This window comes from Aptenodytes forsteri, unplaced genomic scaffold (genome assembly GCF_000699145.1).
Source record: "Aptenodytes forsteri isolate BGI_AS27 unplaced genomic scaffold, ASM69914v1 Scaffold5, whole genome shotgun sequence".
Taxonomy (NCBI): Eukaryota; Metazoa; Chordata; class Aves; order Sphenisciformes; family Spheniscidae; genus Aptenodytes; species Aptenodytes forsteri.
The window spans coordinates 4,596,306-4,612,687 of NW_008795672.1; the positions used below are offsets into that span (position 1 = coordinate 4,596,306).

Genomic DNA, 16,382 nt, shown 5'->3' on the forward strand with positions numbered 1-16,382 from the left:
ATTGACATAGAGGGCAACACCCCTTCCTCGTCTTCCCTGCCTGTCCTTCCTGAAGAGCCTGTATCCCTCCACCCCAACACTCCAGTCATAGGAGCCATCCCACCACGTCTCCGTGATGCCAATAAGGTTGTAGCCCTGCAGGTGTGCGCACGTCTTTTAACTCCTCTTGTTTATTCCCCATGCTACGTGTGTTTGCACAGAGGCATTGAAGTTGGCCCCCGATGAAGCTGTCTTACTGGCTGGAGTTCCTTTGTGCTGCTCTTCAGGCGCTCTCCTGCTGACCTGTGATCCTTCTCCAGGCTCTGGGCATCTAGTGCTCGCCCTGGCATCAGACTGGTAGGAGTGGGATGGATTGAGGTTCCCCTCCCTGGCATCATGTACCACTTCAGTACAGGGCTGTATGACTTGTTGATAACATCCTCCTGTGGCAGGATTTTTATGTACCAGGTTACACTCTGTATCCATCCTAGCTGCAGTTTCTCCTCTTCACATCCAAAGCGATTTAAAGGAGTCATTTTCTTCAGAAAAATACATTTGCTGGAATTACAGCTCTGCTGCCTCCCTGTTTGCTCAAAGCATGCTTGGTTGCAAGGGTTTTCTGAGAGTATGAAAAGAAAGCAACTCTTCAGTCAGGTAGCGTGTTTGCTTGTGCCTGATAGGTGTGAGATTTTATATGTAGGCTTGCAATAGTTGACGGAACAAAGTCCTTTTAAAATCTAATCCATAATATGCCACATGCTACTTAGCAGTGTGTCACCTTGCCCATTTAGCAGGGGGGGAAAGTGCAAGCCATCCTCTTTAACACTGTGGAGGAGCTGAAGCTAGCTGCGTATTATTTACAGCAGAAATGTATGCAGTGGCCTACGCTGTTCCTTTGTTGCAGTATTACACCTTCCTTTGGAGTCCTCAGCATACAGTTCAACTCGGAGATGAAAGAAATTGTTGTCCTATTAGGCAGCTTGCTCAGTTTCTGTCGAGGCACGTAGCTCAAAGGAGTACCATGTGATGTTAGGGCAGTATAATGCACTTAAACCTGTACAAAGTGCACCTAGGTGCATTTGATTTCTTAGTGCTGTTTGATTTTTGTCTTCAGTAGTACTCTCCTATCAGACCAAGGTGATACTACTCCACGTATACCAAGAAAAAGTAAAGGTTTTCTTACTATATAAAACTTTGTAATACATAAAACCCCTGTGTAGGTATGTTTACCTTGCACAGTCCCTTAATTATCTCTTACGTTTGATTACTTGCTCCTTCCTTGATTTTTTTCTTTCTCTCTACTAAAGTTCTGACATGTCCTAGGGTCTCTGAAACAGTTATTGTCAAGGAGAACAGGCATTTGGGATATCCTAGTATTGCTAGAAAAATACTTCTTAATGCTTGAAAGTATATTCTGAAACCAGAATTTGATGAGTATGTATATGGTCGTCTTGAAAATTGACTAGCTGCCATTCACTTGTAAAGAGGAGGAGAAACTAATAGAAATACTAAAGCGTCGCTGACTTAATAGGCAAGTGTGACTGAAATATATGCAGCAAAGGAAAGTAAATCTGATTTTCTGAAACAGTTAAGATAAAAATTTGGCAACATCTTTATCCCCTTGTGGAACGGCCGTTCAAACAGAAGCTGCATGTGCTGTGAGAGTCTGGAAAGAAGGGCAAGTAACAAGATCCACAGCTTCTAACGTGTGGCAAAGGAAGATTAATTCAGTACAGTGCAGTTTAATGGACATAACGTTTGGTTCCATTCCCGGAACTATTTTGGATGCAGCTCAGGTTAGCAGCAATCCGTCTCTCATATCTAAAAAATGAGGTTATTAAACAATTGTCAAAAAATTGCAAGAGTTGTTGTTCATGGGTTTTGACTCTTGCTTTTGAGAAGTGAGAGCCACCATGTTTGAGAACGCATTTCTTATCAAATGTTTGTTTTGCCAATGGACTGACCTGTTCCTCTTTCGCTAACTGGGGTCATCTTCCTCTTTTGTCTTTTAAAATGCAGTATAAACAAGAAGTTCCACTAATTTTTCCCCTTATTTAAGCTCATTTAAAATACTTTTACTGAATGGTTCCAGGTATGCTCTTCTACTGTAAACACAAATGTGCCAAATCACTGCTCTGCTTTGCATTTTTAAGCCACATGTTTTACCTCTAGGGAAGTTTAGGGAACTACGGATTGGCATGATGTAGTTTTCCCATGACAGACCCGAATGACATTTCCATTACAACACCCAACCAAGCTTTCTGAAAGTCCCCTCCGTTTTTCTTAACCTTGTTAAGAAGACATTTGGGAACCGCTGATGTAAAGGAGTAGGACCAGTCACCTTCCAACCCACCCTTTATCAGAGCCTATATTAATTTAACTGTTCAGTTTAAAAAGAATAGTTTCTGAGCCAAGTTAAAATTAGTATAAAGGTTTGTCTACATAGGCAAGATCTGTCTGTTAGATAGGAAGTTCTGTCTGTAGTCATCCGATCCCGATCTCTCCCTTGAAATAGGCAGCATGTGAGTATTAATTGTAGTGGTGGTTTTTCTGAAGTGCACTAAGATCACTAGCTTCTTTCTCACGGGGCAGTGAACGATCATTAAATGCTAATGACTTTTGATTACTGTTGACCTCGGTCAATTTAGAATTAGTGACCTAGAGACGAAAACCACTGTATCTCATTACCAATTTCCTGAGCTATCTGATCTTTCCTTTGTAAGTCAGTTTTGGTAAGAGGCAGAGTAGAATTAAAGTTGACCTCTGTCTTAGAAAAAGGGTTGAATGCTTTCAGGTTTGCAATATCATATTTAGAAATAAATAATAAAAAAAAAAAAGGCAGCCACTAAGAAAGAACTTATTTTTGACCCCACAGATTGTCAAGAGCAAAACTCAACATGAAACGAAATGGACAAGCTAGAGTAGTAGTGACGGGGAAGGAATGCATAACTTGTCACTTTTAAATTAGTAGAAAACAGTTTATCTCCTGTAACCTTGAATTGAATTCTCATTTCGTAGTTGCAGGTTTTCTCATCTCAGAGTTCATTTATGATTCTTGGTTTTACTTTGAACTATCGAGAAGCAAATTAATGTTTATAGAATAAATTGCAAATTCTGCTCTGGGATATTTTCTACCTGCAGTTCCCAAACTATGGCATGGGGGAATATGTCTCAGCAGGCTGGTAAAATCATATATTTCATGTTGTCATGAAGCATTTCACGTTCTTTCTTTCCATATGCACAGAAGAGAATGTTTGTGTGATAATTCATTGTAACGGGATCAAATACGTTGTTCACTGTAGGTTGTTTAAACATAAGCCTTTCTTTATACAGTTGTGGTTTATATGGACTGTCTTTTGTGCAGCAAGCGTGGTATTGAAATAATAATGAAAACACAAGAGAATTTTAAATATTTTTTTTCTTTCTCACTCTAATACACTAGCTATATTTATTTTGACCCAGCTGGGAACAAAACCTTTAACTTCAAAAGCAAAACTCAACAGTGTAGAGAAGTCTTTTGCGTTACGTTGTGTTTGGGGTGTAAATATAAAGTTATCAAACCTCACTGGGGTTAAATTGCAAACTTTAAGCAGCTAAGCAAGAAAGTAACAGGAAAAAAAATGACAGCGGGAGATGTTGCACTTGGTGTAGGAACAGGTTCGTGGAGAGCCGATTGAAGTCCACACAGAAGGAAAGTGGATGTTTATTTGCAAGTAAATGTAGGGCTAAATGTTAAAGATAATGTTTTGTTTTGATTGCTTTGTCTCAAAAAGCATATTGCTGTAAAAAAACAAAATGAAGAAGATTGCAGATACTAAAAGGACACATTAAAAAGATTAAGGCTGCTTTGGTAGGGAGACCCATAAGACATGCTGTGCAGAGACATAGCCTATATGCTAGCAAATAATTCAAGAATGAAAGAGTAAAAAAAAATCTGAATACTCATTCTTTAAGCATCTATTTTATGTAAGTTTATACTTACCTGTTGACTGGGCTGCTCAGGGCTTTCTGCTTTTGTTTTCTTTAAAGCATTAAGGGCATTTAGGGAAAAAATGTAAAAACTATCTTAGTGGATAATATTATGCAAAGTGTTTAAATCCTCATACTTTAAACACTAAGCAGTTAAGAAGAATATTTGCCAACAAGTGTGTTGCTAGTGTAGCATAAGACCTATAGCAAAATGCAATTTAGCTGTTTTGGACTTTGGTTTAAAGCTCCTAGTTTTGGTTCAAGATGCAGTTCTACTCTGATACTATTCTACTCATTCCCAGCTCTTGGCTATTCTGGGAAAGAAATGCTGTCTATTTTTTTAGCCTATATTCTGGCTTCTCTGAGAGTCGTTACAATTTTGCCCATCTTTCTCCCTGCTTTTAGTTGTCTGGTTTTTTTTTCCATAGAAGACCTTACTGAGTAAGACTTCAGGGCCAGCTTTTCCATGCGACAGGAGTGGATGCAAGCTTGGTTACTTTCAGCGCTGCCAATCAGAAACTTGTGAGAGAGGAGGTTGGAAGATTTTGTCAACTGTAACGCATTTTTTACTTGAGGAAATCGGGAGTAGAGCTATCAGTCCCCTTTCCAAATGAGCGTTTTTACAAACAGAAGGGTTGGAATGGTGATTGGGAAGGATTCTTCCAGGTGACTAAATAATTCATAGATAGGTAAACAGAACTAGGCTCCTCAGCTGTGTGGTTTGTTGAGTTTTTTGGTTTTGGTTTTTGAACTTGTACATTCCATTTCTAAATGAGTGCTTAAAGTCAACTTAAATTCAATGAAAATTAGCAGTGGACAGGTAGATTTGTTAAACAGTAACATTGTGTGTTTATTCTGGTTAATTGAGATGTATCATCTGAAATTTGTTTCCTTGTAAGGGGAAATCCAGTATTTAAACAAAGAATGTTAATAATGCATAGGCATAATAACTGCCAAGGGAGAGACTTGGCAACTTTACAACAAAGAAATATATGCATTTTGTCATTGCCTACTTGGAATTTGTTCCTTTATTCATGATCTGGTTGTAACAGACAATTGGGAATTTTGATGAAAGCTTGTTTTTTATAGAATTGTCCAGTTCATGTTACTATGTGAAGAACGGACCTGTAAATGAGAGATACAGAAAAACACAGCTTATAATAAGAAGAAGAAAAAAAAAAAGAAAAACTTAGGTATACTTGCTGTTGTGGCAGGAGAGACTGAGGTAATATGAGGAAGAGTACTTCCATTGACCCTGGAAATTAAATGATTTCTCAATTGGAAGTTACCTTTAGAAAGGCGTAATTATAGCAGTACCATACTATTAAAAGTTGTACCAAGAGTTGGGATATAATATGGCTCCTGTGCCAACCCTCACAATGGTGTCAAGGTATATTATGGTCTTAAGGGAGAAATGAAACTGGGATTGCAGGTATATTGCACACATTTGGATTTGAACAGCAAAATTGACGCTTCAGTTGTTCACAATATTTAGTCAGGAGCTGATTTCCAAGGGTTTTTAACTTGCTCCTCATAATTTGAAAGGGGCATGTAACTTGATGCATAGTATCTCAGCCTCAGAATATAGTCCTTTGCTTAATTCTTCACCTCTGGCATTTTGGATTTTCATTAGGCCAGTGTTAAGATTTAAGCGTGGAATTTCCTGCACCCTTTAAGTTACAATATTTCTGGTTTGACTACTTTGCTTATAAAATAAAGATTAATGTGCCTTTGAAGAACTGTATTTCCCTTTTCCTAAGTTGTATATATTAAGTTTCGTTCTGTTAATATATAATTAATGAAGAAAAATGAGAATTGCTGAAGAAGATTAGGAACACATCATAATAAGCTTTCAGAAATGGATAGCTCTTTGGGTGAGAGAAGGTCAATTTCCTTGATCCTCTTGCCGGAGACAGGCTGATTTGAACTTGGGATTTTGACTAGTCTTTCAACAGGGAGTAGTTCATAGGTTGCTTTTACTGACTGCTAACGTACTGATTTGTAAATTGATTAACAGTATGTGTATAGTAAAAGAAGAAAACGATGTTGTAGGAGAATAAATGGAAGTTGCTGCCAAAATGGAAAGAATAGTGAGTGCAACTAGCACTAGTTCTTTGAGGTTTTTTCCCATTTCACATGCATCTAGTGATTGGTTTAGGAGACTTAGTTTCTGAGCTGAAGAAGTGCAGTGGAAGGTGGTATAAAGCCTGTAACAGGTTTGTGGTTTTTCATAGGAACTTTTGGAGTCTGTGTGGAATCGGCACTATTATCCAGTTAGAGCAGACCAGGTTTTGGTGGGTGGCTTAAGAACAGGCAAAGATGGCAGTTAGGGTTTTTATTTACCGGGGTGGATTTTTATCCTGTCATGCAGATACTTCTTGTCTACTGGGGGTCTGTTTGACTTCTGGATTCAGGCAGAACATGCTTCAGCTGCAGCTTCTCCCTCCCATCCTTTCCCAAGAAAGCACAACATGCTATACATGCGTTGTGTTTTACAGAAGTTAAAGGTATGGTGGATTCCTACGGGTTCGTGTTTACCATCTTTCCCAGACTGAGTTGACTGGGCAGTCCGTCTGTCATTCTCTTTCTCTTTCTCTTCTGTAGCCTCCCAGTGACCTTATCTGGTGTATGTATAATCTTTGGATTTGTGCTGGTCAAATGGTTTGAAAAAATGTGTGAGAACCTTGATTTTTATATACTTTGGTAGTCTATAAAATGGATTTATGGAAAGAAAATCAAATCTCTTGTTTGAATCTCCTAACCCCTGCTATTTTTTGCCTTCTGCCAACTGCAATGCTGAGAACCAGATTTTCTGAAGAGTGCATGGTTTCTCTGTACTTTAAGTTTTTTTTTTTTAAACGTCTTCCTTTTGCAATGTCTGTCCTGTGCAGTGGCAAGAGGGCTATTTTTGTAACTAGATGGGCTGGAAATTTACATAAGAAGGGGAAAAAAAAAACCTTATGCAAACTCAGCAAACTCAAATTTTGTGCTGAGAATACCTGCTGTGTCCCTGTTATAAACTCTCAGCTGTGAGCAGTCATAAACATCCCATCTGTGGGATGAGTTTCTTCTGCTTTACCCCTTCTTTTACCTCTTTACAGTTCAGTATGGCTTAGGTTGTTAGTTTCCCTTCCAAATCAATCTGTTGCAGATAAAAAAGGAAAACAAAGAGAAAGGAGGGAAGGAAAGAAAGAAAAGCTTGCTAGAAAATATTTCTTTGGAAATTGCATAACCTGCCTCTCAATGTATTTAGGAACATACCTGATTTTCAGCCACACCAGGCATAATCTACCATCTTATTTTAAATTACTGGTGAGGGTGATTTTGCATTAAGATGCTGGGTTGTGAAATGTAGCAGCTGAGGCATGGACGCATGTACTTGTGTTTCCCCCTTCCATGAGCAGTGACTTCAGACAGAGGGGACAGACACGTGTCTGGAAATGGTATCATCTCAAGCCACTGCAGCAAAGTCTCTAGATGGCCGACTGCCAGGGTGTTTAGTTAGTGCTTAATGTGGAGTGTCTCCCAAGGAGACCTGATAATCTTTGAAATATCTGCACTTAGGTTCTACAGTTTGGGGTTTAAAGACAGTCAGAGATTATGTGTTACAAAGCCATAGCTGTGATTCAAGCAATTGTGATGGTGTTTCAATAAATAGCCTAGGTAACATTTCTGTGCTTCAGTTTAAGTCAGTGGCAGATTTCTGTCAGGGATTTCAGCAAGGTCAGCCATTTCTCCACCAACCTTTGATCACTTTAATTTCACTGTTGTACTCTTGTCCAGCAAAACTAATTAAGGCTAAAGTGGCTAAATTTGCTTTGAAATCAAAGAGGATTTTTTTCTTTAAAACTTGAAAATAATTATGAAATCGTATTTTAGTTATACCCCCACAATATTTTAATATGTGAAATGTTGACATCTAATACCTAATATTTTTTATTTCCCTGCTTTTGTTTTTAAGTGGCTATGCTTGCTTTTTTTTTTTATACACTTGACCTACTATTAAGGAAATCTGATCTAAATTTAAGTTCTAAGTAAACTAATGACTGAGAATTAGTCGTCTTTCCTATTTAAATGGTTTGGTTGGCATAGCTTATATCCTGTTTATTTCAGAAAGTATTTGTGAATAAAACCGGAGTGTTTGCATCTCAAGGAGTAGTTTCTGCCTGAGACTCTCTAAATCATTCGGACTTTTTCATTTAATGCTTTGAAATATTGATTAAATATATTCGCTCTGGTTTCCTTTAATCTGACTGCACATCTAGAAGTTTTCTTCTGATGTTGTGCAACCATGTCTGGTGTAAGCTGGCTTAATTAGCACTGCTTAGTGATTTGGGACCCCTGTCAAAGGCTATTATGTTATCTGGAAACATAAGGAGTTAAAGCTAAAGCTGTGACCTCATCTCTATTCATGTTACACTGGGGTAGAAGCTGCGCTGAAAGGAATTGTTTAACTGCGTCGCTGTCTTTGCTGCTGCTAGTTGATTGCTTTAATTTGGTTCTGATAGCTATAGCGTGCTTTTGCTGAACAACTGTTATGGTGGGGATTTGTGGGAATACATAGAGGCATATGAAGTCATGCTAATACTGACTGCATGTGGAAATTGCTCCCGTGGAAATATTTAGACTCAAATATGTCTTTCTACCTGATTTCAACTTTTTATTGCTTCTCCCGTGAAAACTCAAGCAGCGTCAAGGAGAGCTAAAACACACATGCTTCCGGCCAGTCATGCACTTACGCAACTGTGCATGCCATTTATTACTTTATTACTTAGCACTACGTATTAACTGAAGAGTGCAACTGCTGTCGCTTTAATGTCAGAGCGACGTATGTTACAATAGGTGTCACTGTGCGGCTGGGTCCAATCGTTGTCGGTGACTTCAGCTATTGGCTCCGAATGCTGGCTGACTCCATCTGCAGGGCTGCAATACCTACTCCGTTCCGATCCGTTCAACGCACAAGTTCAGCTTGCCGAGCAGACTAGCAGTGCTATCGCGCGTCTTGCTAGCCCCCTTCAGAAAGCCGGTGCTACAGCCGCACGCGTACCCTCCTCACAGGGTGTAGCGCTTTCAGGCGATTCCTGATCAGGAGATCTGGAAAGAAAGAAAACTGGCAGGAATGATGGGGATGTATTTAACAATTCAAGTACTGGATCAAACTTAAAGCCAGTTTCTTACTCAGTGCACTGGAAAGGTCACCTTGTCTTGCTGGAAAAGAAGCAAACTCTCAGCTCTGCTGCTCTCTATTTAACAGCTTCCACGTGCATTTCTTAATGTTCCTGGCTAGTTAGGCTATCTAGCTTTACAGACAAGTATACTCATGGTAGATGAGAAAGGAAAGAACATGAAATGTCTCACCTTCTTCTTGATGCTTCCAGAGACAGTCAAGAACAGGTCCAAGAAGAGCTCTAAGAAGGGAAATAGCAGCAGCAGTAGCAGCAGCAAATTGCCTCCAGTTTGCTATGAAATCATTACCTTGAAGACCAAAAAGAAGAAGAAGATGGCTGCTGATATTTTTCCCCGAAAGAAGCCAGCCAACACTAATACAACTGCTGTCCAGCAGTACCACCAGCAAAATCTCAATAACAACAACACTATTCCGACACCTAATTGGCAAGGACTTTATCCAACCATCAGAGAGAGGTAAGTTCAGGGCAGTTTATTTTTGCTGTTTGAATGGAGTGGTGAAAAGTAGCAAAATGTTCGTAATGCATATGTTTAGTTATTCATTTATTTGCTGAAGAAAAGACAGTTCTCTCTTTTTTTTTTCTCTGTGTGTGTGAAACAAGTATTTTGGTAACGGAAAATATTTTAATATCTCTTTTCCAGACAGTGCAGCTGTTTGTTTTGAGTAAATAAAAATGTTGCTGGAAGCTACAGCGTACCCGTAAAGATTTCCTTTTAGACCTTAGTGGGGATTTTCAGTGATACATGCTCTTGACTTTGATTTCCACTTTTTGAAAAGTTCTCATAAGTTTGAGGGGTTTTTTTATTGCATGTGCACCACCCCCGTCCCCCACACGCACACACATCTCCCCCTTACTTTTTTCTCTGGTATATTTGTGTGATGATGTGTAAAGTATCTTAAACCAAAGCGTGACCTGCTTCTCTTTACTAGCATGCAACTTTAAGTTGTTGAGAAATTAAATTTCTTGGGTCTGGGGCAAGCACAGTGTTACTGGGCACCATAAATTAACACGCTGCCTCTGTTCGTAGAAATGCAGTGATGTTCAACAATGACTTGATGGCAGATGTTCATTTTGTGGTCGGGCCACCAGGTGGGACCCAGCGGCTGCCAGGACACAAAGTAAGCAACAGCTGCATTATCGACTCGGGCGGGGATAGCCAGAGAGAGCTCCCACGGTTACGCCAGGACATAGCGTGGGAGACTCGGCTCTTCTGGGACAGGCATAGTTCTTTATTTTAAAAGGCTACACGCAGTGGAATAGTCTGTCCCTTGCTTTTCTTTGTGTTTTCGGTTAAACAGTACACTTGTGCTAAGGCAGTCATTGTAAAGTTAAGAGCACTGCTTTGTGCTGCTGATTAATATTACTCCTGAGATTTTCTAGAAATAGTTAACTTCTGTAGTGCATCTGGGCGTTTTCCAGTAGCCAATGCATATATATGCCCATGAGAGTAAAATGCAGGGAAAATGTGTGATTTTGTTCTTACCTTTGACTTCATTTCTTACTGAAGTGTGTCTATAGAGCCTGTCAGTGAAGCCCGGTATACTCAGAGTGGCTCTCCCACATTGTTTTTGTTGGCAGTGCTTTCAGTTTAAAGCATGAAATAAGATTTCCCTTTCTCAACAGTATGTCCTGGCTGTTGGGAGCTCTGTATTCCATGCGATGTTTTACGGAGAGCTTGCTGAGGACAAAGATGAAATCCGTATACCAGATGTTGAGCCTGCTGCTTTTCTCGCAATGCTGAAGTAAGCATCATTCATCTGCTGGATATGTTCTCCTTTATGATGTATACATACACTGGTCATGTCATAGTTAAAGTATTAGACTTGCGTATAAACAGAAAGAAAGCAGTTGCTTAAAATATTCCTCTTTTTGTGTTTCAAGTGTTTTAAACTTTTACCTCATGTTGCTCTTCCCCTCTACTTCCAGGCATGCATGTATTAGACTAATGTCGGCAGTTATAAATAATGACTTTGACAGGGGCTCTTTGGACATATTGTATACTGTAATGCCTATTGATCTGATTTGTCACTACACATGTTACACAAAGGAATGGAGTTACTAAAAAGAATTGTCAGCTGTAACAAAACAAACCTGTTCTACTTTGCAAGCATAGTGAAAAGTTAAAAACACACAACCCACCCCCTCCCCCCCAAAACCCCAGAATTGCTGGGTTTGTATACTGACATCATTCCAGCTCTTTTATAAACTTGATGTATGCAGGTCTTGTCTTAGAAAAACGACCCTAAGGTATTGAATGTAGCCTCTGAAAATTAAATTTCTCCTCATCTCTCGTACTGATGCATTTGGAAAGTGATAAAAAGGCTGTTTACATGAATAGTGTTTTTTTATTCTAACGGGAAAAACAGTCAGTTTACACGATCATTGTTTTTCTTCTTGCAAACTGCATAAGAAATGCTATCTTTTCCTAAATGAGCATAATGAAGCAGCTTCCCTGCTGAATTGTCCTTGGATGTATCTATAAATTCTGATTATTAAAGAGAAATGCCCTATCACACAAATGCTATGGCTTTGAGGGTTTAGTAACTGCCATTACTTTCTGATAAAGAGTATACATTAGTATCTGATAGCGATCCTTTTAGTATGCTGCAGATTTTCTTGCGTGTAATGATGTAATCACTAGCTAGCAACTTACTGTATTTCATAGATTGTTTTGACTAGCTTGTGATTACAGAATGGTTCCTTTTTTTCTTTTACATTTCAGTGGCACTGTAGATGAACATTCAAAGTTGCATATAGAGTTTGTTGCGTAGAGTTTTTATAGGTTATCATGAACATCAGAAATGTTCTGCGCAAATACCAATAACTGCCAGGAAAAGCTGAAGTCACACAGACGTTCTATAGACCTGGAATATAAAGTTAAGATTTGACATTATGTAAGTAGGTGTGTTATGGATCCCTGCTTTGGGCCTTTCTGGTTTTGCGGGTATTTTCTGCAGAGCTCAAACTTGTGCTTTACTTTCATGCAGAATTTTACAAGGCACAAATACAAGATACTTGGATTCCCCCGGTCCCCCTTCCTTTTTGAACAGCAAATCTATTTCACTGTGGCTAAATGTGATTTGCCATATCAAAACTGAATGCTTTCTGAATTTATCATTAAGAAATGGGTTCAGAGAGCAAACCTAGAAAACAGAGTATCAATACTGACATCTAGGTCTTGGCATATTATTTAGCCCATGGCAATTTAGGACACTATCTTTGAGAGCGTGGCCAGAACCGTGGAATTCTTCACCTTCTCAGCTTTTATTTAAAAAAACCAAAAGACTACAAAAAGTTTGTGGTCTGTGTGGATGTTGACATTGCTAGTGCTAACTTCCACTGATGCAGTGTACCTGAACCTGCAGAGTGCTCCTGTGTCTGCAAACGCCACGGGTGTCTGCAGCTGTGACGGTGCAGGGAAGGGAAAGGGATGTTGCTCAGCAGTGCAGCATTCCCCTCATCGCAGGATCCAGTGCATGTGCTGCACTGGGTGGAGCTTGGGGGGAGCCACAGTCCCCTTCACTCCTCTCCCCTGGGAAATCATCCCATGAGTGTTGCTTGCAACTGCTGCGAGCAGTGGATGGCTGAAGGTTCATGATACTGTTGCTACAGAAGGAAAAGACTTTTTACCTATCCCAAAGCAGCCCTCCCCTTCCTACGCTCCTTTCCGCAGTCCGGAGGAATGCACCATAATCTTTGTCAGAAAATACATTGAGTTTGTTTTTGTGGATTTTTGGGGTTGGGGGTTTTTTGAGGGGTGTTTTGGTGGTTTTTGGGATTTTTTTCCCCCTGGACAGCAAATTCTTACAGCGTAAATATTTTTTGTCTTTTACTATATAGTGGGCATTCTGACAACAAACACCAGACAAGGTATTGCCGGATGTAACATAGGAAATAATACCTCGACTAGTAGATACTAATTATTCTCCCAGTAAAATTGCTTTGGCTGTTCTCTACGGTTTTAAAAATAGGGTTAAATTCATAGTCTAGCTGACGCACTGAATTTGTGTCTAACGTATTATATCTTATCTTAAACTTGACTGTTCAAGTTAGAATCATGGTCTCATCTTATCCCAGGATGAATGTGTTACTAAACCATCAAACCCTGTGGTCTAGCAGAATCCTCTGCTTAAGAACAGGGTGAAACTGGAATATCAGTAATTGCAAACCAGAGTCGAGGTGCATTGGCAGAGTAAGGAGTGTGGAATATTGCCGACAGCCGAGCTGTGCTGTGTCTGGTGTGTTGTAAATAAGTGATATTAGTTCTTCACTTTCATGAATATTAAACTAGCAATTTTTGTACTATTTCAATTTAAAACAGATGTCATCATTCTCTGCTGTCCTAGCAGGCAAAGAGAAGTAATAGAAGGGAGAAAATAGATGGAGAGCAATGAGGAGAATCATAAAGACGAATTAATTGATACACTGAAAATTTTTTGGACAGTAAAGGAGCTAAGCCTGTAAGCAGTGATATACAGATGTGCTCTTTGTTGTTACAAATAGTCCAGCTGAAACCAAGTAATAAAGGTTAAAAAAAAAAGTTTGGGTCTGTGTAAGTATTCTTTTTCTCTGTAACCTCTTAGATTTTATTATATTGCTTGAGCAGTATCTGCTCTGAGCATGTTTTCTAAGTGTGGCTTGGAGGATAGTACCCTACACCTGCAAAAATACAAATAAAGATATTTACAACTATAATCAGATCAGTGTAGATACTAATTCCACTTCATAAGCACATCTGTTCTGCAAAAAATTCATTGTGTTGGGAAACCTGCTAACTAGAAAATTTTAATTAGTACAGGGTCGCATACAACTTCAGCTTTACTGGAGGAAGACACTTTTATCAACCATAACCATCAAGATTTGCTTATCCCTATGAAGAGTAAAATTGTATTTGGCATGGTTTTAGCACATTGCATTCACCAGCTGCAAATGGGGCCCTGAAGCATGAGATATTAAAAAGAACAAACTGTACAATGCTTCATTTCTCTGAGCAATGAATCCCAGCAGTTTAGTCACATAAATAGAATTTCACCTTCAGCTCTCCCACCACACTAGCGTAGCAGTAAAGCTTTTTTTCCTTCCTTATGCAATGAGACTGAGAGAAAACACTGTGGTAGTGGAGCTAGGATGCTGTAAGCATTAATAAACCTGAAAATTAGAATGCTGTGCCTTTTCCTATATGTTTCATGACCCTGTTAAAAAAACAAACCAAAACAAAAAAAACCAAACCAACCTCTCTCTCCCTGCCCCCCCCCCCCCAAAAAAAAAAAACCTCCCCAGTAGTTATGAAGATGGGTAGCACCTGGTATACTTTGATAGTATTTCTATTCTTAGACTAGCTAGTTATTCTCAATAAACTTGTTTCCGTTCCTATATTTATGTATACACCTCAATAAATCATCATTCACCATCATGGGACATCCCGTCCAAGTACTCTTTGTAATGTGTTCCAGATGGTTGTATTAGCCAAGGAAGGTAGCCCTTGAGGAGCTGCTGCCTGGGGCAGATAATCTCTCATTAGTCAAAGCATGTATGGAAGGAAGACAGAGCTGGAGGGACCATAGTTTGTAAACATAACCATTGTCTACATAGCACGTACCCCAGGTGTGAAGGTTTATTCACCTTCGATTTAAGCCTGTTCTCTTCCATGGTCTTACATGAGTGATGAATTTGGTTTGTACTTTCTTTCGGGATGTAACCAATGTTCCCCAAAAGCACTGCTTAGTTTTAATGTGGAGCCATTTAAATATTCTTTGTTTATAATTTTCAGATGATGTTGACAAATTACATTTTTGCATTAAGTGGCAGTGTTACATGCATGTGTTTTATTTCAGATACATATATTGTGATGAAATTGATTTGGCTGCAGATACTGTACTGGCCACTCTTTATGCTGCCAAGAAGTATATTGTCCCTCATCTTGCCCGCGCCTGCGTCAACTTTCTGGAGACAAGTCTAAGTGCAAAGAATGCCTGTGTGCTGCTTTCCCAGAGCTGCTTATTCGAGGAACCTGACCTGACCCAGCGCTGTTGGGAAGTGATTGATGCCCAAGCTGAGCTAGCTTTGAAGTCTGAGGGGTTCTGTGACATTGATTTTCAGACACTTGAAAGCATTCTCCGAAGGGAGACTCTGAATGCCAAAGAAATTGTTGTTTTCGAAGCAGCTCTGAACTGGGCTGAAGTGGAGTGTCAGCGGCAAGAGCTAACAGCTACCATAGAGAACAAGCGTAAAGTCCTCGGGAAGGCTCTGTACTTGATACGCATCCCTACCATGGCACTCGATGACTTCGCGAATGGCGCTGCTCAGTCTGGGATTCTGACTCTCAACGAAACCAATGATATCTTCCTCTGGTATACGGCTGCCAAAAAGCCAGAGTTACAGTTTGTAAGCAAGCCCCGGAAAGGCCTCGTTCCTCAGCGATGCCACCGTTTCCAGTCCTGCGCTTACCGCAGCAATCAGTGGCGCTACAGGGGCCGGTGTGACAGCATCCAGTTTGCTGTTGATAAGAGAGTGTTTATTGCTGGCTTTGGGCTGTACGGCTCCAGCTGTGGATCAGCAGAGTACAGTGCCAAGATTGAACTCAAACGACAAGGAGTTATCCTAGGCCAGAACTTGAGTAAATACTTCTCGGATGGTTCTAGTAACACTTTTCCCGTGTGGTTTGAATACCCAGTGCAGATTGAGCCTGACACGTTTTACACAGCTAGTGTGATTCTGGATGGTAACGAACTCAGCTATTTTGGACAAGAAGGAATGACAGAAGTTCAGTGTGGGAAGGTGACTGTTCAGTTTCAGTGCTCCTCGGACAGTACAAATGGCACTGGGGTACAGGGAGGGCAAATTCCCGAACTCATATTTTATGCTTGAATGAAAGTGTGTGGAGACGAAGCATTTTGCTATGAAGAACCTGTCTGGTTCAGGCCTACTGACGCTTAGCTTTTTATCTGCAAATACGTGATCAGTACAGGTAATATGTAACTAAACGCTGCGGGCAAGTTACCGGCTTGCTAGATTTGTAGCATCGTTGGTGATAAAGTTTAAGTGTAATATTTAAACTGGAAGCTCTTAGGAACAAGCAAGTTTTAAAGGCTTTGTTAAGAGAGGTGCCTGTTTGCTGGTGAAGCTGACCCTTTCTTGGATGCACCTGTGAATCACCAGAGGATGTCCCCTTCCTGTATCTCACTAAACGCGGTCTTCATTGATCCACTTTCTTTTTCTCCATTTCCTGCTTTCTGCTTGTAATTA

General features: G+C 39.9%; 1 protein-coding gene across 2 annotated transcripts in view; it reads left to right on the top strand.

The window, feature by feature from the left end:
- Positions 1-16,113, top strand: part of BTBD3 (BTB domain containing 3) — a 20,913-nt gene extending 4,800 nt beyond the window's left edge. Inside the window, exons 2-5 of one of the 2 annotated variants that reach the window (XM_009282529.2) lie at positions 9,327-9,591; positions 10,165-10,255; positions 10,761-10,879; positions 14,972-16,113. In XM_009282529.2, the coding sequence (XP_009280804.1) occupies positions 9,449-9,591; positions 10,165-10,255; positions 10,761-10,879; positions 14,972-16,004 (1,386 nt within the window). In that variant the 5' untranslated portion in view covers positions 9,327-9,448 and the 3' untranslated portion in view covers positions 16,005-16,113. Of the gene's footprint in view, positions 1-8,980; positions 9,592-10,164; positions 10,256-10,760; positions 10,880-14,971 lie in introns of those variants that run through there. The other variant, XM_009282528.2, reaches the window with a different exon arrangement.
- Positions 16,114-16,382: the final 269 nt, after the last annotated feature.